Source organism: Ylistrum balloti, unplaced genomic scaffold (assembly GCF_031769215.1).
Source record: "Ylistrum balloti isolate Yb309-2 unplaced genomic scaffold, AGI_CSIRO_Ybal_v1 Utg370442, whole genome shotgun sequence".
NCBI classification, from domain to species: Eukaryota; Metazoa; Mollusca; class Bivalvia; order Pectinida; family Pectinidae; genus Ylistrum; species Ylistrum balloti.
In genome coordinates this window covers 290,156-314,270 of record NW_026782295.1, presented here as the reverse complement: position 1 = coordinate 314,270, position 24,115 = coordinate 290,156, and the positions used below count along the sequence as shown (strand labels likewise).

Sequence of the window (24,115 nt, the reverse complement as noted above, 5' to 3'; positions counted from 1 at the left end):
GGTAAATTATGTAAATCACTCCTCGAATAAATGTCCATATTTATGAATAATCTTCCAGGTGAAGAGAAAGGTATATGTTATGAAGGCTGTCAGAGGCTGTCAGCCCAGGGGACTAAACTTCGCCGTGTGTCGATAAAATGCTATTCTCCGCCAGGATAATACATGACCAAACACGTGTAGCTTGTCTTGTATAGCTACGGGCACCGGTCTGTCTGTCAAAGCTGACGTCACAAGACAGAATACCTATCCTGGACATCGCTTAGGTGTGATTCTATGTTTAGCATCATTTGGAATATTTGTAACGTCTCTCCGAGTAGGACTGCATGTCATCTGGACCATTTACCTTGATGGAGTTTTAATTGTGGTGAAAATTTTCGTTTCGTAATTTGAAATCCTCTTTGTCACTATGAACCTTTACAACCTTTTTCTTGGATTTTTAATGATATTTTTAACGTATGAAGGTAAGAATTGTTTTATTACATTCTGTAATTTTGAATAATACCTCATGTTTATAAAAAATATAGATAGCTGTCATAATTTACATAATTGCATTAACCTGCATATGCAAATGTAAGTATATACACGAGTATAAGTAATTTTATTTTATAAACGGAACGCAATGCTATTGTTTACTGGTGTTGGTAATGCTAACTACAGATGCTCTCCATGTTTTAGTGACGTTAATCTTATATCATCACGGATGCATTGTAAGAATCCAAGACATGTACGCTGATTTGTGGGCAGTAATATTTTGCGGTCTTGTGAAGCAATATAAAGCTGTTTTGCGAAAATGTTTTATCCCAAATTAACATCAAATAATGGTCAAAACTGACCTCTTTAACGTTTCTAAACCCGGACATGATAGTGATTTTTCTTTCAGATGTCGTCAATATCAACTCTTTTTCGGTCTGCCTTTTCACTTTCTGCGTCTTGAACTGTCCCGTGTCCATAGTTCATCTATCTGACTTTATAAAAAATAGTTTCTTATTGTATACTATTGCATGTCTTGCAGATATGACTGTTGTCTTTTGTGATTATGTAGAACAAAGTTCCTTTCTGTTTGCGGATATTGGCTCTTTAAGATGCAGTTCTGGAACACATTGATTACATATTAGGCACTCTTGATCTGTCTTATTTTCTACCCATTGCTTTTTATGTTATGGACATTGAAGTTCGTGGTTGTTCTAGTCCAGCCTGTATAATGTATATCTGAGTTAGATACAGTTATATTAATCCGACATTTTTTTCACTATCACCAGTTAATTCAACACTTGCATATGAAAAGGATGATTTTCCTGTTTTCATCCGGGACGTTGATTGTACGTTATAATATTTTATTCCTCATTATAGATCCATACTAAGTCTGTACCCGAACAAACCCCCATCCCCTTAACATCCCCATTAATCCCAGTGATTCTCTTATCGTGGAATCCTTTGATGTGCTCCGGCGTCTGTCTTGGACGACTAATGCAGGCATGCGAATGATTTTTGATATCTTTCTCTCCAGATCATTTTCCCTTAATCATAAGCAACATTTGTCTAATTTTATGCCCCTAGCGTCACTGACGATTCCTAAAAGGACGAGAGATCTATATGATGCAGTTTTACTCATTGTTTGATTCTACTTTATCTACCTCTAAATTTGTAATAAAAGTTTGCATTCACTCGTGTATTTTTGCACAATTTTCAACATAATTAGCTACTCATTAATTTTCAACATTTACAGGCACTGGATATTCACTCAAAGTGGTCAGCCGTTTAATATGTTAAATGTTGTAGTTGTTTTACGTCCTGTTAACAGCCAGGGCCATTTAAGGCCATGTCAGGTTTGGTTGGTGGAGGAGGAAAAGCACCGATCTTTGGTCAGCACCTGGCAAAATCGTAAGATCGATTAAAAAACTTTAGTACAGCATATCTAAGTTGTTTCTATGTGACCGAAAACCAAATACAATACACATTTGGATAAAGCAGAAGACGCTTATCCTTTCGGAAAATCTGGACTCACGCTTCTTCTTTTTTTGCTGGAATCTCAACTCTTTTTTTGTTCTTGCGCTGGTTTCATCGAATTTGAGTTTGAATTAGGAATCTCTTGACATGTCGTTATTTTCATTGTTGTTTTTGGCATTTGTAGCCGCTACTTGAAATTTATATAGAATATAACTAATATCTTAAGTCAGATTTGTTGAGTATATGTCAAACTACAAGCACATTTAGTGTCATTATTATCCAGATAGTTGTGTCGTGTCGCCCAAACATTTTACGCGGACATCTAGGCTTTACAATGAATAAACCCAACAGTCACAACCCATCTGAGTACCGATTGAATTAGAAAAGAAAGTGAAAGATTCTGTGCATTGTTCAAACAAACTTTCTGCTGTATCCAGCAAACGTGTCTCCATTGTTTGTTTGGTTGGAAACATTAAAAAAAATCTGCCGTCATGCTCTCTGTTTTTACTTGTTACTCTTGATGTACGGGGTGTGAAACAAACGTTTGCGATTATGTTGACAAATCTGCTCGTGTTTGTTGGTGCTTTAATTATTGTGAGTTGACGAATTAGCTGGTATATCTTGACGGCTTTCCTCTTACATTATCAAGTTTACTCTTTCATATCATATAAAAGTCGCTTATCTGTGGCATGTATGCTATATGAAATTACCATACTTCATCCGAAAATGCCACTGAGCGATGTTTGCAATACCTGATGGAGGCGGAAACAGTTTCATACGTACATGTACCAGCCTATAGTGGACACAGCAACCCCTTATAAGGTTCATAGAGACTATTTATTCGCTCAGAAGAAGTATTGTTTTACATGCATATTTATGAAGCATTTTTAATAAAACATCAGACATATTATAATACATCTAATCTCTAATTATTCAGAGCTCCACCTGTTGTTGGCTTTACAGGGGCTATGTTCAACACAAATTACTGTGCATAGGTTAGGCGCACTCTGATTGTTACAAAGACACCAAGCTTGTGAATTAAAATCCGTATCAACTTGCACGAGATGTACTGCACTGTATAAGTTTTGTCTTCCTTCGTGCGACAGTACTGTATCGTCCCAGGAGCTGATGGGAGGATCAAGTACTGGTTGTCGTGCCTCGGCAGAAGGCAATGAAACTGCCGAGGCGTACCGTTCAATACCGCTTTCATGAGATGTAGACATATATCTATATGTATCTATTAACCTGTAATTACTTTGACAAATCTGCCAATCAAAGTAACTTAATGATACAATTAGAATTGCAATAAGATTGATATGTGATGTTAATATTGCTTCCAGATGGATTTGTAGAATTTCATTAAAGTAATTTTTTTGTTCCAGATTTATGCGGAGTGAATGCTAATCGTGAGTAAACTCAATTTATTATGAATTTATCATTACATATGTATGTTTAATAACCAATCATTTGTCGAATTTTATGCCTAACATAGAAGTACCTGTTTATTGAGCTTGCAATAAAGGAATCAGTTTCAGGATGTTCTGAGAAAAATATTGATGTCAAGTCATATACTTAGAGCTTAAATATTGTCTTTTGATATCGGGTCTCACCTCCCCATTTTAACAATCCTCTCATCTCTACCCATACTTCCATTATATAAATATACTTCTTGTTCATCCTTCTCCTCCCTTCGAAACGGCACATGTGCGATAACCTGACAACCTTTCTGATGCTGTCACAGAGTTATTATGAAATATCACACTTATAAGCTACACAACATCAACACGATTCTTCATGATAAATGTGTCTGGGATTGGTGACAAGCGTAGATCTCGTAACACCTCCACAGAAATACTTTTACCCGAAGCTGTTTGAGACACAGCGATTGAACGATAGCAGCATACACTTATAACATATTAGCCTTTGTAGCGTATGTAGACTACTGTAAAGTCATTAATTTTCGTGGGGGATTTATTTTTGTAGATTTCGTGGATACTCTGAATCCAGGATTCACGAACTGGTAAAACGTGGTATCATCAGTTTTATTGAGCTATACATATCCGTAAAATAGTGTCCACGAAATAGTTATTTTGTTAAACCACGAAAATTGAATCCAACGCAAATATAGGATTCTACAGTAGTAGACTTATATCGATAAGTATTTGACCAGTTTTGATTTTCTCTAGTCTAGGCCATTTGTACCATGCGTCCTAGAAGGAAGAACTATCTATTTATTCGTTACTTGGTTCTTCTGCTTTTAACTCTTAATTTGTATTGAAAGGTGCTATTCACTTTTGTGTCTTTTTGTCTAATTCATTGAAACATCTATACTCTGCTGTTCATAGTCTGGAAGTTACAATAACAAAGTTAAGTTTTCTCATACTTTTCAAATTGTCAAGGACAGCCTACATTCGAAATATACGCAAATAGGTCCAATTTGTTATTGTGGCTTTTTGTAATTACGCTATTCAACATGTTACTGTCACGTTAATCTCCAAGCAAGACTAATCATATTCATACTTATGCAAAATTAAAGCTGATAATTCGAGTTGAACTGTTTTTTAAGTGTTGCTTTACCTGTAACGTTAAACAGCAGGAAGTTGTTTGGAAGAATTCCCGAGTTAATATTATTAAATGCATTCTGTATGCAACATAAACACAGGAAATTAAGATAAGTAAAGGTGACCAGATATCTACATACTACCTTACATCGTGATTGTCGTTTCTTCTTCGATGACAACCATAAAATGAAATTAGAGTGAAGGACCAGTATTTATTTTCGAAATCTTTTGTTGAATTTGATAACAGACTTTCTATTTTCTTAGATGCATTTTTTGCCATTTTGAATATCCGTCAAAGTAAATATTTTCTTTTTTAATCTGATACACGCCGGCCTTTCTTTGGTTTATATAATTATACTTTACTATTTTTTCACATTTATGCAAAAACAATTGGAAATTACAAAATGCTCCATGAGGCGAGGTACGACAACGAGTAATATGAGGAATCTAATTTTAATCATATTGTATTTTATATTGTCTTCGTTTTGTAAACAGTGTTCTGCAAATGTAAAAACTAAAGCATATTTTTCATGACTTTATTTCTTAAATTTAATGTAAATTAAAGGTAACAGATCGTGATTTCTTTCATAATTATAAAACGAAACGTTTCAATTCTGAACGGCGCGTCAAAATCAATGCTATCAAGCTGAATATAGAAGTGTCTCTATATGCCTACCAGCTATAAAATCATACCAAAGGAAGCGGTTTCTCACGTCTTGTGTTAAAACACATGCAACTTCATACGAGTTACAATCTTTATATCGTTTCCAGTATAAATTGACATAATTAATTTATGTGGTGCGTATATCCATGTACAGCATACACGCATAATGACTCTACTTGTCAATCACATGTCAACTACACGTCACTTTCATGTCGCGCTACACACGCGGTAAGCCTTGTTGTTGTGATCGGTTCAACATTCATGTTATAGATGTATGTCTCGATAATGGTGATTAGGTGATTGACAGCCGCCTATTAACATCTAACCACGTTTCCTGCTCAATACTAAAGAACGTAGTTACTGTGAGGCCAACGTGTTATCTTAAATACTGACATCGCATTATAACAACGGCATCACACACATCTTGTTGACAATTGCATAAGGAGAATACATAGATCAATAATAATGACATATAAAACGATAATGTAAGATGTTTTGATAAATGTTTTCTTTCACACACCGCTCTTTTATTCGGCCGCATACATTAGTATTATTGTGGGCGTCGCTTGGTATACCAAACCGATAGGTATAATGCAGAAATATACTTAATGACAATAACCATGGCTCCAACCAATCACCGACTGATATTAATATGGCCGTATTACAATACTTCCTGTCGTGTTAATGGCAGAATTTATTGATTTTCTGTTTTTATTATGTTTCACAGGCCATTAAACAAAAGACATATCCTACCCTTTTTTGTAATAAAGAATAACAGAATACTCAGTTGCAAAAATCATTCAACAGATTATCTTACAGTTTTTTGAAAGAAAAGCAAACTAAATCTTGATAAATAAGGTAGGTGAATGTTGTGTATAATTTTGAAGCAATGTAGGTTTTCTCTGTATTTATTAAATTAGTTATTGCAATATGAAACACGCTAATTTATAAAATATACACGTTATGTTGATACTCCCAGTGGAATCTAAAACTAAAGAGTCATTTTGTATATCTTTTGCTTCCTGTAAAATTAACGGGTGGGTTTGGCTTATACAGGGTTAATTATAGTCTCTGTCTCACATCTGTTATTTAGCTCAGTTAATAAAGCTGGTAAATTATCGAGGTTTGGGTTCACATTGGGGAACACTCGACAAGACTGTATGTTTTCCCGGTTCTTCCACATGTTGTTTGTGACGGTATCATTTTTTACAAGTGTTGGTAAAGTGACGATTGTTTTTAAAAATCGCGTTGTTTGACTTAGTGAGATGATAATCGAAATGAAAAAATAGATTTTATAAAGTTTGAAAATTAGAAAAATGAAAATGTAATTCATTATGATACATCATAAATGACAAAAGATATAGATTTGAGTCTCCAACAAGTATGACACATTTTCTTACTTAAACATATATAACGACACGAGACTGATTTTTTTGGCTAAAGTGTGACCAATTAAAAAAAGGTATCTCAAACATTTAGCTATAACTAGCTAAAACCTTAACACGAAAAAACCCAACGCTATGTGTACATGTACTTGAGTGAAATAGCTGTTTGTGCGAGCATTCCGTAAGTGACCTACACATACCTTTCACTATAGTGACGTTTATAACTATTTGATAGGCGATCGTTGTTCTAGTTAGTGATTTGGACATGGACAAAACGTCTCTCCTATCAAGCCCATTTCCGATATAACATAGATAGATACCGTTATCCATTATGAACTCAGAGTTTCCCCATTAAATATTAAAACCCGGACGTGTGTGCAATGTAATGTTGTTAATTTTATGACATATTATGTAATTTAGCATTCCTATTCACAGATGTGTGTGTAATGATATTTACACATAGTTTGCAGGTAAGCTTAGCCAAAGGACATTGTTAAACTCCATGAATTCTCCACTTCGTATTTGTAACGTTCTCATCGTTACAAACAATTTCAATGTTTGATAATGAATAAATCTATATTAAACCTTATAAAAATAACGCTGCTGAATAAATTCAGGAATGTTTGGGTAATTGGTTAGATGTTTTTTAAAATCTACTATTGCTCTTTGGGTCGTCTCACAAACAGTAGCCGGTGATTTGTCGGCATGCTGTGATGCACCTGCCATACTTTACACTAGTATTTGCCAATACTAAGGCCAATATGTATTTTCCTTATTTTCTAATGAATTGCCATATTTGGCTTGTGGTATCAATAGCCTTTCTAAATATAACATCACTTCTGTATGATTTAGCTTCACCTCGGAAGTTTGATTTGTTATTTTGTCGTGAGTATACTTGTTGGGTCCCTTTATATAAAACTAGTTCTGATTTTAGAACGTGACATTACTTATTTTGATTTACCAAGATTTACATGGCGCATGTATCGATGTAGCAGATCTTGTTACCCTTCCAGAACTCTGGTATTATTCTCATTGTCATTCGTTTAAAGGTCGCCGTTTAAAGGTTTTGCTCATCTTCGTTTAATTGATATTAAGTTTGAATTTAGATGTTGTTAACAGGTCGACATTTGATTGGTTTTAATCATTGTACAACGTTTAAGGCTTCAAATTCTTATGGGTAATGTGTCCATACATGTATATTTTTAGCTAACAAAAAGCAAAATTCAGATAGGGAATAAACGCTTCTCAATAACATCGCATTGTCGAATATATGGTACTTGTATATTGCTAAGTTCAGACTTGTCTTTCGTATAACAATGCTATATATGTTATTAATCATTAGCATGGTGTTACCGATGGTATGTCCGATAAAATGTGTCAATGGTTTCGTTATAAAAGACTGTCACAATAACATGTGAGATTAGAGTTACCATGGTTATATGTTTTAATGAATGATAGTGCTCATCTATATGTCGGGCTAGATTTCATTTATATTCTATTCTACCAGGGTTAAATATATCTTACTTCAAGTTGTGCTATGGTTGTATGTCCTATTGGATACTGCCATGCAATTATGCCATACAACATGCTCTCTTTGTTAAATGCCAACGGCAATGAAGATGATTGTTCCTCCTGATAATGACTTTAATTGATGCTTAAGATTATCCAGAATAAAGATATTCTACCACTGGTAAATATGGCGATTTATCAAGCTTTTTATGGTCATGGATTGAAATCCTTCTGAATGTTACCCGCGTTATATGAGATCCTGCTGCTATCTGTACCACTGGTTATTATCCAGGAATGATGTCCAACTAGTTGTTACCTGGTAAGATAGGTCATTGTACAGATAACTACTCTGTACCGACCTTTTTTTGGTTTGGTAACATTTTAATGTCAATGTTAATATTTATATGAAATATCTCATCCCAAGTTTGTTACATTACTTCAGATCATGAATTCTTCATAACATTGGATTTCCCCTTTAATTATCCCCTGTTTAAAGTAGTAGTAACAACATATGACTAAACTTTGCCATTGTATTATGATATTTGACGAGCCTAATATATCTGTTTATACAACCCAGATAATAAATAACAATATTACTGATACACTACTTACTCTAACGTATTTAAAAAAACCCAGGACATGCCACATAATAGTCCATTTTTTGTCATTTTATTGTGATGTATGTGGTCAATGAATATTGAATGACAATAGGCTGTTATGATTGTACATGTAAACATAATTAAGATACTATAATATTGATCTAATTAATTCATATTATGTGAACTCTTATTTTATTTGCTGGGCAACATCTGATTAATGTAAGCAGGAACAGATATTTAATAACCTATTGGTGAACGGTCTGGCGTTTTTATTTAATGTAACACGTCTCGCTATGATTTTTAAAGGGAATAAATGGTTAGATTTCCAAAGTGTTCGCTTTCGGGCAGGCATTGTAATATTTAAAATTAGACTCTTCACAAAATCATAACACTCTCTGAGAGAAATTGATAAAAGATCACCAGCTTCTAACTAATTAGAGCCGAGTTCATCACATGACTCGGAGCCTCGTTTTTATCCGCCGTTTTGATATGGTTTCTTATTATGTATACTTATGTAATTAGACAAAACTTAATTTCCCAGCCATGTTTTAATTCTCACTTTGTCAAATGACATCTTGTTTCACGCTATACGCATGACAAAGCGAATTAAACGAAGTTGAATTGACATGAATCTAAAATAGCATGCACAAAAAGACATTGTTTATACTCTCCGAACGATAATGATATGAATTAGTGTCGGGTCGCTCCTATTTCATTTTTGACAAACTTTCAAACACTGAAGTAACAGAAAATACTCTCCGTTTAACAGATATTTAAGTGTGATAATGTTTTTATCGGTTATGAAATGAATATCTAACCATTTAGTCCCTTTAACAATCGCTAGTTAAATACTGGATATACAATTATTTGCTTACCTACTCTACCTTTCTTGAACTAAAATTTTGTCTATATTAGAGTATTCAGGACTATCATAAAATTACAGTGGAAAGTAGTAATAGTTTAATGTGTGACCTATTATCAATATAAACCAGTATTGTGTTATACGTATTGTCGAACTATATGGAACATTATCAGTAATGGCGTGAGCCAGTGATATTTCTTAGGGTGAACTGTCATCAAAATGATAGTCTTACAGTGATTGTTTGAAACAGAAATATCTTATAAGGTGACCTTTGAACTATTACTATGTTGTAATGAGATAAACTGTCAGTATGAACCATTATTAGTGACTCTGTGAACCAGTTATACTTTGTAGTATACAATACAATGAGTATTAATCATGAACCAGTTATATTTTGTAGTATACACTACAATGAGTATTAATCATTATCAGTGACCCTGTTATATGCTGTAGGTTGCACTATCATCAGTATGAATCATTCTAAGCATATGTATGAACCAGTTATGTGTTATATGTTGACTTATCATAAGTATGAACCTTTATCGGTTAACTGTGTGAACAGAAAGTTTGATATCTCAATCCAACATAACGAATTTGTAACGGTTAACAATAAATAGGGCAAATAATTAACCTTTACCAACGTGAAACATTGAAACGATGTAGCATCACACATCATGTTGGAGTGGGTGTTTACATTTCAAACGATGTCTCTATCACTATTTCATCATCAACCTATGCGTATGCATGCTCAACAATCTTCTTACCCAGTGATTTACCGTTTGTCCACGTGTCCTAAAAGTAAATGTTTATTGAAGTAATTTCGTCTTTGTTGATAAATATGTTGTTGGGACGTTGGCGATGCCACTGTATATCATATAAGATATTTTAGAAGTACATTATCATTAGATCAGATATCTACTTAAACATTTATTTATAATTAAATCAGAAATTACGTTTGTATTATACAAAATGTATGCTATATATTCATAGTTTAAATGCCTTTGTTTTCTTGTAGATTTAAGTGGAAACAGTAACCGTAAGTATATGTTTTAATCACATGTTTACACCATATATATAAAGTGGTGACAGAGGTTTAAGAATACTAGATCACTTTAAAAATAAATACGGCACTCATTACAAATATGTGCTTTCTATAACAATGTGCGCTTAAATCATATATTTTATATTTAATTCTTCTATAAAGCGTTTTGTCGTTAACTCATTATTGTTCATGTCATATCTGCTTTGTGGGAGGTAGGCACATTATCAAGATCAGGAACAGGTGGACGATTAGGGACAGCGAGAAGAAGGGACAGGCTAGGCACGTCCCGGAGAACAGTCGGCGTCGAATCATTGAGGAGAACTGCCTCCGGTCGGGTGCCAGCCTCTCGAAGAACTGTTGGATCTACCAATACACGCGTGGGCCCTGCCAACACACGTTTTGGCATTACTAGCGCACGTGGCGGAGCCAACACGCGTATCGGAATAGCCAACACACGAGTTGGAACTGCTAACACACGTGCTGGACAAGCTAACACACGTGTTGGAATTGCTAATGCTCGTGGGCGAGGGAGGTCTGGTACGTCCGCAAATGGTATGGACAATGCCAGGGTCATTCTTACTCCTGTACAACAAGGAGCGGTAAGGTCCATGCGAAACTTACTTCAGAACGGCAGGTCAACGACTGGACGAGGTGCTAATCCTAGACTCATTGGTACGTGGGGAGGATATATTAAAATATGTTAAAAATTAGATTTTCAAATACTTCTACGTGATCAGGAACTTTGATAAAAAATGACATGATAATTTTTTATATTTTAATTCATTGGTCTTTTATTGATATAAAAATAATTTCCAATATCAGGGTTTCTGATTCCTCGACCTGACGGAAGAACACAGCTACAGCTAATGCCAGGTAAGACTTCTATATTTATTTGTGTACTAACTCCGCAATAGCTTAGCTAAACAAATACTAATAAAGTAGCTCTAATTCCTCTTAAAGGTTTAGTGTTTTGATTATTTTCAACACGTTCTTAACAAATATAAGGATGTGTATTCTTAATTTTTAATGTACCAGACGTCCTTAATACTATATGCTCCTGCTTTGATTTACATAAATCGTGATGGATCCGAGGTTGTTTGCGTGTTTTTAACTTTTAATTGAAATATTCAATGTTTTTATAAGCATTGTCATTATGTAATGCGTCTAGAGTTCCATTTGGTATTTGTCCTACTGCGTGTTTGACGTTGTCTTAAAATATGATGGATTTCCTTTTATTTGTTATGCTTGTTTTTGGTTAAGATATCAGATATCTGTAGGTATATTACTTCTATTTGTTCACTATCCAAAGTAGCTGTTGTTGTCTCCACTTTTGTTGTAATGCATCTTGCGTCACTGTCTTTCTCGTTATCTTCAGTTTTATTACATTATAAATATGCAATTATCTCGATATCATCATGTAAATTAGATGAATTATGCGTCGACAAGTGCCTCCGTCTTTGTAATTCCTAATCACAGGCTGTTAACAACTCTATTTTAAAGTAATTTTCCTCCAATTTCACCTGAATTTATGCAGATTCCTTTTACACTGTATCTAATCTACATAAGATATATATTCTACTAATGTTAATCATATACTAATAGTCATAATACATTGCGCTCAAAGCATTACATGTAACAAGCTTTCGGCTCTCATTGTTCTCTGCTTTCTATATGATTGTCTTGTTGCACAATCAAGCCGCTTGCTTGACTATCTGGCGTTAAACAATTTTGCAGACGCACGGCGCTTTCTCGGCGGGAGCGGCAGCAGGCGATTCAACGGAAGAGGTAAAATAGCCATAATACTTTCCATTATATTTTGAGTTTGAATTTTGATTGCATACCTTATTGAATTGAATTAAACTGGCAGATGTCAGGAGACGCTAACTCTGACGGAACGCCTGGTCTTGCTGTTATTTTTCAGGGGCCTCCAATTTTTTTTCCTTTGTTCATATATTGTCATAGTTTCATCGTATTTGAGCTTGTATGATTCTGTTGACAAATCGGCATTTTCTTTAATGGTATCACTTTCACATATATATATATATTATTAACAATGCGCTTGCGTGTGCATAAACGTTCGCATTATAATATTATAACAATTCATGTCACAAAATATTGCTGTGTAGCACTTAGTTGTCAATAAGATGTGGTGCATTGCATGGGGTTTATTGTATCGAATGTTAACTGTCATCTAACAGTACGTTAATGCTAGATCCCATGTATGTAACATTACGATGATATAAATGTAACAGAAACCGTGCTTAAGTAGTCCCTGCCATCAAATGTACTTATGATTTTCGTTTAGTGTCCCATATATACCACAACAGAAGCACCGTGTCGTAGTTAAAGTCAAACGGCTACCATATATATCGTTATTGGATTTCTACTTAATATCCTATATATTATTTATTTGAATTTCCCTCACATACAGAAATACACGTCATCGCATATTTCTTATACTTGTCGAAAGACAATGTCCGTATACTTTCGTAGGTCACCTGCACATATCGTAGGATGTTTCGACATTAGAGTTCATAATTTATGCAAATGTGGAATGCTTTCCCTAGCTACGTCTTAAGATAAGCACGCGTCCAGGTTCGTATTTTCTTCTTCAAGCAGCAACACATCTGGTAGAAGGCTACCTTCCTGAGCAGAGAGGTTGGAGAAAAATCGGAAAAATAATCTTAACGAATATTAACACTGTTGCATAACATCTATTTTATTGCTTATTTGAATAATACTTGTGTTTCAAGATCATCTTCTGTTCAAATTATTTTCATGTTTTGAAACTCCTTAAGTTCTAGAATATGATTAATTTTTTAATCGTTCATGCTGAAATGCACACAAAATATCAGGGAAATAAGTAAAAGTCTCAATGAATATCCTTGTAAAGGCAAATCCTACGTACTTACTTTGCCACAGTGAGAGCCCAGATGCAAAGAAATAGCACGTTGCCCCTGAATTTGAGGACAATCATCAACGCGGCCCGGCGGGCTAATCTTCTTCCTGGATCACAGACTACTAGAGGTATGTACTAAGTTATACGATATCACATTAAGAAGAAAATAAATCAACATATTTTCCTTCATTCGAGAAGTAACTCGACATTTGTTTGGTCAATGACATAATTTGCGACAATGTAAGCGCGATGTACTGTACATAGATTTGTAATTGACATATTTAGCCCGAACAATGATTATTGATTAAATAAATGACCCCGACACGTCAAAAAAGCGACGCTAAGAACAAAAGCGTGACCACGAAAGATCACCTTCTGCAATTATGAAATTTGCGATGGTGCATTATGAGTGTACAGTCGCTAATATACTGTCTTCCTCTGTGTCACCAGTACAAATATATGTGTGACAGTACAATCAGGTGTTCCATAATTAATTGCAGAATATATGTACGGAACTATGATTTCAGTATTTACAATCCGATTTTCCATAATCCCACTCAGACGTTTTGGCAACATTATCAGACACACAAGAATAACAAAATTTACTGAAAATAAGGATCAGAGCACTTCTCCATCTAGACATTTCTTTCGGTTACTTTGAATGTTCACTTTTTCAAAATTTAGAACCTTAGAATCACTGACGAGTGTTTGAAAGACGAATCAACTTTGTGATTTGTTTCAATCCATTATTTGCCTCTTCTCTAACTAATAAAAGGTACTATCCAATTGTGTAACTTTTTGTAAGACTTTTTTTATATATATGTCGACATGTTCATCGATGGTTTTTAACATAGATTTATACCCATAAAATATTTCTAATTTTGTACATCAAATCCTCTTGACGTCATTACAAATAAGCAGTAAAAAGCATTTTACATTTTATATCGGCGTTCCCATGTTGCACTTGTGAAATACTCGGCTTTTAACCAATGTTTTTGAAACATTTGGAAATTTTTTTTCTACATTTACACCCATACATGTATCAGGTAAACGTATTACATTGCTTTATTTTGACTGGTTTCATTTTTCAGGTCCAAGGAACCCGGCCGTTGGAAGAGAACAATCTATTGTAGTGTTACGCCCCCGTGATGGTGAAGCAGGTAAGATGCACACGGATTTAAACTAGCTATAATGAATATTCGATAGCACGTCAACTGATACTTAATGAAATGCTACAATGTTATGTTATAGTATACTCAGTGTTACTGACTTGTATTATTTCTATCTAGAGGAGCAAATGCTTTGGACCTATCTATTAGATATATTGCACAGATAAAATTTCATTCCTGAACTGCTTTTAAACCCACTAGTTGAAAAACAATGATTGTATATGCCGGTTGGTTCCTTGTTGAAATATTAGCTGGTATCTGTTGATAGGCGGTTTATTACAAGCACCGGATAACCTCAGGAGCAATAGTGTCAGAAACCAGATTCTTGAGGAAAGGCGAAACGCGTTTAGAGTCGATAACCGAAACCTTGTAGACAGAGTAGACAGATTTACAACCACCCGTCCACTGGACCGTACAACTGGGACAAGATCTCGTCAGAATATTGGAAGCCAATCAACAAGAGATCAAACGAATAGAAGGATAGGTGTTGACCAATCGCGACCTAGCAGGAGGACCATTGCAGTGGCGCGTGAAAGAGCTCCGTTATCTTCAGGTGTTGATCGATTTACTAACCCTGGTCCTGACCCTAACCAGTTTTTGCCTAACAACTCTCCAGAACCTATACCTAACAATGCTTTTGCAGAAACAGCCACTCCACCACTCCAGGATAGAACTCTCTTCCTCCCAAGTAGCGTAAATAACAATAATGGATTGGATCAACCAGTAACACAACCACCTCTAACTATTAACACTGACCCTTTTGAAAAAGTCTTCCCGCCATCAATAAATGGAGAGATACAAGCACCGCAGTCCCCCACACAAAATACGGCGGGGATTACAAGCACTGTCTTTCAAGCTGCCTCTGGTACCCAACCACTACCGCAAACCCTCGACAGTAATGCTAATATTCAGACTGTAGATAGTATTCTAACAGATTCACAGAATGCAAACGCTCGATTCGAACCTTCTGTTACGGGTACATCAACAAACATGCAAACGAATTTACAAACTGACATGCCACCGATCCAACCACAGTCATCGACTTCTGTTCAAACAGGATTTGATATACAAGCAAATAGGCAAACAATTATGGAACCCGCTTTTACTCCAGAACCTATTTTCAATACACCTACTAGAACGCAGACAGACATTACACAAACCCAGTCGCAGACATCATCTGTCCAAGAATCAATGTTCGATCCTTCAACAATTAGCAATAATGATAATATGATGCAATCGGGAATGACAAGGACTTCAACGTCCGTTTTTGACTTACCATCTAGTATGCAGACTGCAACGACACTAGCCCAAACACCTTCTCCAGGACAAATAGCAGTTGATAACTCAGTAGGCTTGCAAACCAATAATATCTTGCCGACAGATAATGCAATGAGACCAATCGTTGATTCAACCACCAGCACCCAGATAGGCATGTCCCAAACTCAACCAAGCCAATTAAGTGGCGAGACAAGTACAGGCTTATTTCCAAATCAAGCTCAAGGCACTACCATAGATGCTAGTCCACAGCCCGTGCAACTACAAAACAACGTAATGCTCACACAGGATACTGGTAACATGGTAGATAGTACAATGTCTCTTCCACCCCCTATACTACCTGTGTCTTCAGTATCAACCAATCTTAATTCACAGGTCGGACTAAGCACGACAGGACAGGTTGATCAGTCGACGATGTTCAACTCGCTTTCAAAGGTCAGTGATGCCAGCATTACGAACAATAACACGTTAAATTTATCAACAGTACAACAAACTAATAATATAGCTAGCAGCCAGTTTAATCAGAACCAGTTTGCCAACGCCAGGAATAGTCAGCTAGCACTTGACAGACAAGCTGATATTCAAAGTCAACCTTCCAATGCTGGTCCAGTGAATACATTTGCAGAATCAAAAACACAGTTAAATCCGTTAACATCAACAGTGAATAGGGGTGGTGCTCAAACGCAAACAGATACACTGACTCTGATTCAAAACAATGCAAACCTAGGTCAGTTCACATCTGCAGTGAAGAATATGGCCATGGATAGAATGCAAAGACGACAGTTTGTTAACATTCCGGCTGATACTCCTGTAGACACAGCTGTTGGTCAGAATGGAAACATTAAACAAGTTAACATACAAAATCCAGGTTTGGATCAGAATCTTATACAAGGACCGAGTATGGTACCTTTAACAAATGATATACAGTTCGGAACAGTAAATCAGAATGCCATTGAAGGTACAAACACAATGTTAATGAACACTCAAGGTGCGCCTGTCACGTCTAATATCAATCAAAACATCGATCAACGTAACCTTTTAGATACAGGAGTAGTCCAAAATGAAATAGGGCAAATAAAGCAACAGAGTATAATACAAGGTCAGTCTAATGTGAGAAATCCAAACTTAATTACAATTGAAATCACAGGACAAAGTAAACAACAAGGAGACGTAACCGGAATAACTGGTCAGCAAAGTCCAAACCTAGCAAATACGCAAAATATTGAATATAACACGCTTCAAAACAATAATTTGCAAACTGGCACACAAGTGTCTCAAACGTTTATGTCAGCATCAGGCGAAAGCAGAAATATACAATCAAATAGTGCTTCGAACCAAATTCAGGTTAAACCAATAATTCAAAGCAATGTCGTAAGCGGTGTAAGTTCGAATATAGATAATTCTTTATCAGCTGTTGGCATGGGAAGACAAACAAACACAGTACTGAATAGCAGCAACAATTTCGCAGGTGACGTAATGACAGCAAATACCGTTCAGGACAGTATCACTTCAAATATTCTTTCCGAACAATTAACGACTGACAAAAGTACTCAAAAGGCAATAGAGGATCTTACTTCCAGCCTTAATCAAGCACTTTTAGCAAGTGCTTCAACAACACAAAATAACTTGCAAGATTTAAATTCACAAATTAATGGCACTTCCTCACCAACATATACTCGAAACGTCAATGTAGGCATGAATCTAGTAACAGCTAATACTTCTTCTAATTCACTTTTTGCTGAAGGCGGTGTTAACATTGCCGCCAACGACCCCAAACGGATAGAGCTTATCAATCCGTCCTCGATTAACCCTCCTCCTCCTCTAATTGTGCCGCAGAATACAGGCACGCAATCTATAAACATAATCAAAAATTCTAATATAGCAGGAGAAATCAATTTGGCCAACAGAACTAACAACATTCCTTCGCAAGTACAAACACCAAATGTAGTCACTGTAGAGACACAAAATAAATTAGATACATCAGCAAACAATGCCTCCTCTATACAGAATAACGTTCCCGCTGTACCACAGGCGCCTAATATCCCTATGGACTTACCAAATCTTAAAACAACATCAGACGTTCTTAACCTAAACGCAGTATCTGTAGTTAATTCCACTACTTCTGGTAAGGGATCGTTGTTTACTAACACTATTAATGCTGAACCTCCAGTAAAACCCTCTCAGTCTCAAGCTAATGGCGTGAAATCACCTGAACAAGTTACTGGTCTGCCTGTGACATCTTCATTACCAGATATCATGGTTGCATCCGGGAAAGCTTCAGATATTCAAGTCCGCCAAAAAGCTACCAACACAGAAACTGCAAAACTAGGTATAGAACAAGCAGCGACGGCATTCAAAACAGCTTCAAACATTACAGATGTCGCAATGCCTACAGGTATGTATATATATATATACAGAAATTCTTTAACAAAGATAAAATTATAGAGGAATTTTGCACTTCTTTTTGATATATTACTGAAATACTACCTTCCTGAATGGAAACTTCAATTTCATGTGGGGCATACCTTCCTGAATTTCAGTGTTATTACATCAATCAATTGTGTTCCATTTAAACTTCTTTAATTCCATACGAGTGGTTTTGAAATGTTAGAAATCATGTTCAAGGCATCTATTGATATAAATTTATAGATACCTTGCTTTAGTTGTGATTATTTTGTGAATATATGTTTCAAATGTTTATTGGGATAAAGAATATATATATATATTTTCAGCAACTATCAAGGCTTTAATACAAACAAGCCTTAACACTTCAGGAATCATCCGAAACCTGAACCAAATTGATAATAGTTCTTCTAACACGGAAGTTTTGTCGGCTGCAAGTGGACTAGTCGAAGGTGCTCTATCTCGCTCTGATGCGACTCTAGGTAAGACGAACACAGCACCAAATAGGCCACAGAATGTTGTGATGGATATTTCTACACTGAAGACACTTATATCTGAGGTTTTGAGTGAATTTTTTTCGCACCAATTTAACCCTGCTAAAACAGCTTTAACTCCCACAGCAGTCATAAACACAGTAGCACAAGCAGTTGTTGATGCACAAAAGTATGCTTCGCCTACAGCTTCAAATTCAGCTTCAGGTGCAGGTAGGTACAATACGCATGCACTTATCGCTGATCGCACCACTAAATCATGCCTTAAAGGTGCAGAGTCATGCTTTTTTCTTGATAAGAGGTTAAATGTTTGCAACGTGATTGGTATATTTTGCTTTATTTGTATGAACTATATCACAAATCATAATACATATAGTATGCTCAGCTAGCAAATTTGTATCCTGCATTCATTATATCTAGTATGAATATTCTATTCATTACCAATCATATATATGCTTATCTCTGTTTGCTTTCAATACTTCTTATTGCAATGTTGATCATATTCTGTCATATTATTGTACCGTTGTAAGTAAAATCTTTTTGTTTTGTAACAAGCTTTCGTTATGGCTATTGTTCATTTATCATACACATTATTTCAGGTCAGGAGCCAGTACAAGCAATTTTCACCACGTCACCGCAAGTCCCAGCTTATCCGAAAGATTCTAAAATCGACTTTCCCCCTCCCCCGCCGTTTGCTGGTATGACAGAGAGCATAAACATTCCTAAAACTGAAGTTGTAGATATACGGCCAAGTAATGCTATGGAAAACGCATTTTTGTCACGATCTGCAAATACTGGCCCAATAAATCCAATTTTGATAGGAGAACCAAATTTAAAGAGCTCAAACTCATCCAGGGATTCTAACATTAAAAATGTTTCAAGTATGAAAATTTCACAAAACGCGGCATCCCCTATACTTCCTATTAATACACGGACTTCGAATATCGAAAAAATAAAAAGCGGTCCAGGTTCAAATAAATTAAGTGAAAAATCTAATGGTATTGTCAACGACCAAAATATTTTTAGTTCAACAATCATCAAAACACCGAATATAGATTCTCTACGAGTAATAACAGAGAGCAATGTTGCTTTTAACCAGAACCCTAGTCAGGGATTCCAACAAAGTGGTATAATACGCCAACCACCTGTAAGAAGCATTGGTGTTAATACTGTGGCTGGTGGTGGTGGGCTCTCAGATATCAACATGAGACGTTCCGGTGTCACGATTAATAGGGAGGAACCAATACCGAGTTTAACAACCTTAAACAACCAGAAGAATCTTTTAACCGCATCAGATGGAACGCCGAATCAGAATAATCCGCAAATAGACATTGGTGGACTAACCTCCTCTGCAGACTTCCAAGTAACAACGCCATCTTTGAGAAGTGCTGAATTCGATGCAATGCGAAATGAGTTTGTCAGAAGTGAAATAAATGCAGCAGCTAAAGTTTTGCCAAGTGATTCAAATTTCCTTGCAAATATACCAGACAGTCTCCTGTCTACGTTCAATAATGACTTCACAAGCCTGTCGCCGTTACTAGGTGTTACTAAATCAACACCGACGATACCGTTCAATGGTCGTGATTCCGGTATTAACACTCAGTCTGTGACCTCGAAAGTGAGGAGTTTATCAACACAGTCAGATTTCCAGGGAACTACAAACCTGTTCGAAGGATCTAAAATGACAACACCATTTAGCGGTAGTAGTACACGCAGACCGTTAATGACAACATCCAATGACCTTCCTGCTGAGAAACCTGGCGCTTTTAGAGGACAGAGAACATCTACATCCCCACTTATTGAGGCGGGAGGTGTCAGCGTAGCTCCTTCCACTCAGAATATGCCTTTGTTCCGATCCACGTTTTCTGGTACCACTTTTACACGAAAACCATTATTTTCGACTACGAGAACAAGATCACAACTGCTGAGTTCAGGTACAACTCCGAGAATGCTAGACAGCATGACTGGGGTTACAAGGAATGTTCGAACAGCTAGTGTTTCATCCAAACCTCTGTCGACCAACACGGTAACACAACGTAGCACATCCACACAAAGTGCGCCCTCATTTGGTTTTGATCCTTCCAAAAGTTTTGGGTTACTTGGTCTGCCGCCTCCACCACCATCAAACCTGATGGAAATGAACGCTACGTCAGCTTTAATAGCTGACACTGCCATATCTAGTTCACAGTTATCTCTCATGAGTTTAGGTTCCTCAACTAGTATCCGTACAAATCGTCCTCTGCTATCAACAGTTCCACCGAGTGTAACTGTAGACCCGCTGGTTCGTTCTAGTACCATCCACCACTCGTCTCCGGCCGTAACGTCCTCGGTCAACTTAAACACGCCACTGGTGTAACATGCAGTATCGTAATTTTCTGTTATAATGGAAATGTGATTTACATGTATTCATAAGCTGCCTATTGTGTGTATGTATGTGAGTGTGTATATGTATATTATCTTGATGCAGGAATTGTTCATGTGTAAAAGTCTTGTCCGTGCTACTTGGTGTGTAAATAATATTAAATTACTTTGTAAATAATTTCATGTCTCAAGTTTTTGCTGTAAATTATTCATCGCTGCTTGCAAATCATTCTGCCTACTTAATCCGAATGATAATTTACTGTCTCTGCTTTGCTTATTTCTTATAATGCAAATAACAAAGATGTTGATGTTAAATTCCACAATTAATCGATGACAGATGCAGAAAGGAAATGTACCATTGCTTGTACAATAGATAAAACTGATCAAGATGCCAGTGTAACTGTTCAACTGTAACGAGTTAGCGAAGACATTCAGTTGATAAATCTGAATATAAATGATCGTGTTTTATATCTGTTATAAATAAAAGTTATAGATAAAAGTTACCAAAGTAAAGTTACTGCTTCATATTTGTTGTTTATCACCAGTCAGTATTGCATTCAACAGCAAATACATTATTTCCTGTACACAAAGAAAAGGAGGTGGAATTCAAAAAAGTAGTAAAACTGATAAAATCAAAAAGTGGAGAACATTTGGATGGCGCCATCAGAATATCATCCAAGTTGTATCCATGGTCCCTGCTGTAGACAACGCATGCGTATGATTAATGTTAGATAATCATAACAGATGTGTATTCAACATTAGTACTCAGAGCCGCTATCTATGTAATCACTGTTCAGCCATGTTATGCATGAGGTAATCAGAAATTGACGACCCGGAACTTAACACGAGCTGCTATAACAAGGTGAGACTTCAAAAATATATACCGCTTAACAATAAGCATTCGTTATGCAAATAAGCCATTCGTAGTTTTGGCATTGGGCTATGGCACCACAAAAACTAGGATTAGAACTTGGCTTTCCATCCCTCCTTTTTGGCTTCCCCCCCTCCTTTTGTTTTTGCTTTTTTAATTACCACAAACATAACAATAGAATCATCCAAGGAAATTTTCGAAAGATAGCACTTATGAATGCTTCATGTTAGGCGGTACTAACATTAGAAGCTTTACAAAGCTTAATATCAGTTAATTGTAATGTGGCTTCTGTAGTTATCATCATTTTCACTTTAAATGCGATTCGAAATGATGGTCATTACGGTTAATGAACTTGCTTCTAGCTGATTTTGTAGATATAATCTTTAATATTTTCATGTTTATATTTTCAGTATTACTCAACATTCACATCCTTACCTGAATTAAAAAATTATGTACAATCTGTACGTTATAGAACTAGTCGCATGTAACGCACAAATATAATATTTTAACTGTTATTACTATCATTAACGTAGTGAAAAATTTTATTAATCACTTGTTAATCTTTAACTAGTATTAGATATTACATAAAGGAATCATACTTTTTTGTTCTGAAGAAATTACAAACTGATTGCGTCCTGATGTAGATTTATTTATATATTTTCTCTTCACTCGTTTTTCAATGATTGTACACACAAGTACCTTTAATACATATTTACAATTAGAAATAGATGTATCCTCTCTCTACACTATAATCGATGTTTATATCTTGCTACTTTTTTTTCTTAACTTTAATCAAACTAGTATAATTATCTACGTATACGATTCGAATTCCGAAAAGCCTGATTTATAAAAAGTAATTTTATTTCATTATCAATGATCAACAAGTCATGCTTAATACAATCAGTAGTTGTTAACTATTTTTGTTTTATTTCTTATTGAAGGCAGAGCACCCTTTAATAATGTTGGCTCTATAGATGGCATCATTGCTGATTCGCAGAGACGACGGAAGTTGCAAAACGACCTAAAGAAAATGGTGCGAGAATCGCGAAGACGGTTTAACGCAAATCTAATCAAAGCGATCAGCGCCAGAATACGAAACGAAACACAGACTAATCCTTCAAAGCTAAGCAATAATGCACAAGCTAATAATGCGGCCGATTCTACCGTCGACAGACAGAGGGATGTCGTCGACCCTAATGGACTCAGTCCATTCACGGTTGACATTGACGCTATAAATCCATTCGCTGAGTCAGCAACAACTGTTAGTCCTCCTATTCGTGATCAGCAAATTCCTTCGCCATTTTTTAGCAGTTCATTGAATAGTCCTCGAAATAGTTTGGGCGTTTTCCGTAATCCTGCTGGTGGTGTTCCAGTGTTTTTACCTACAGTTCCTGACTCACAAACACCACTATAATAACGATTTAAACAATCGTTTTAAAATACCTGAAAAAATATTGGCTATTTCAAGAACGCCATCAGTGCCAGGAATACTTCTTATTGACGAGGGTGTATCCTACTACTTAGTGAAGATACCCTGATGGGCTTGAGATAAAGGAGGAATTCCATTCCATGTGTGTAACAACATTATTTGCCTAGTGCTTCAGAGAGACAAAACTTCTATGTTAATCGTATTCACGGTACACTTGTCGACTTGATACCAGGCAGAACATACGATGTGTGCTCTTGACGTAAATGAAAGAAACTGAGATCAACAGAGAAATAACATTTTATTCACTCGATTTCTTATCTCAGTTTTCAAAATCGAGATCAAAGAAATATCCTAGAAATCATAGAATGAAATTAAATCTATGTATCTAATAAGCAGTTATATCAGAAAATTTGAAAAAAAATGCTACTTTTATTTCATTTGATAACTGACAGTCTTAGTAATACGATTATAGTCTACGTAATATTTTCTTTGTAACTCAAATGTGTAAATAGATCATTATCTTATGTACCGTGTATACTATGTTCTAAAAATCGAGAGACACATAGAATACACAGAAAAAAGCTTAAGTACGGGTAAACTATCAGACAAATACCACTCTGGTCATGGACATAATCGAAGTATTGGTTT

General features: G+C 35.8%; 2 protein-coding genes across 2 annotated transcripts; both read left to right on the top strand.

The window, feature by feature from the left end:
* The first annotated feature begins 455 nt into the window (after positions 1 to 455).
* Positions 456 to 21,162, top strand: LOC132554758 (mucin-5AC-like). The gene is made up of 14 exons (XM_060219067.1): positions 456 to 461; positions 1,802 to 1,881; positions 3,054 to 3,115; positions 3,330 to 3,353; positions 10,543 to 10,563; positions 10,786 to 11,241; positions 11,392 to 11,442; positions 12,304 to 12,354; positions 13,492 to 13,596; positions 14,560 to 14,628; positions 14,906 to 16,521; positions 16,552 to 18,307; positions 18,645 to 19,019; positions 19,406 to 21,162. Exons 1-14 carry the CDS (start codon positions 456 to 458, stop codon positions 21,160 to 21,162), a joined length of 6,429 nt encoding a protein of 2,142 aa, XP_060075050.1.
* Positions 21,163 to 21,497: 335 nt separating this feature from the next.
* On the top strand, positions 21,498 to 23,452 carry LOC132554757 (uncharacterized). The gene is made up of 2 exons (XM_060219066.1): positions 21,498 to 21,531; positions 22,980 to 23,452. Exons 1-2 carry the CDS (start codon positions 21,498 to 21,500, stop codon positions 23,450 to 23,452), a joined length of 507 nt encoding a protein of 168 aa, XP_060075049.1.
* Positions 23,453 to 24,115: the final 663 nt, after the last annotated feature.

Excerpts from the sequence above, each read along its gene's own strand:
- LOC132554758 (XM_060219067.1), top strand. Across the intron at positions 3,116-3,329 it reads TTGTCGTGCCTCGGCAGAAG|ATTTATGCGGAGTGAATGCT; the intron begins GCAATGAAACTG and ends TTTTTGTTCCAG. Across the intron at positions 10,564-10,785 it reads TTTAAGTGGAAACAGTAACC|GCACATTATCAAGATCAGGA; the intron begins GTAAGTATATGT and ends TGTGGGAGGTAG.
- LOC132554757 (XM_060219066.1), top strand. The coding sequence starts at position 21,498 with ATGACAGATGCAGAAAGGAAATGTACCATTGCTT. Across the intron at positions 21,532-22,979 it reads AAGGAAATGTACCATTGCTT|GCAGAGCACCCTTTAATAAT; the intron begins GTACAATAGATA and ends TTCTTATTGAAG.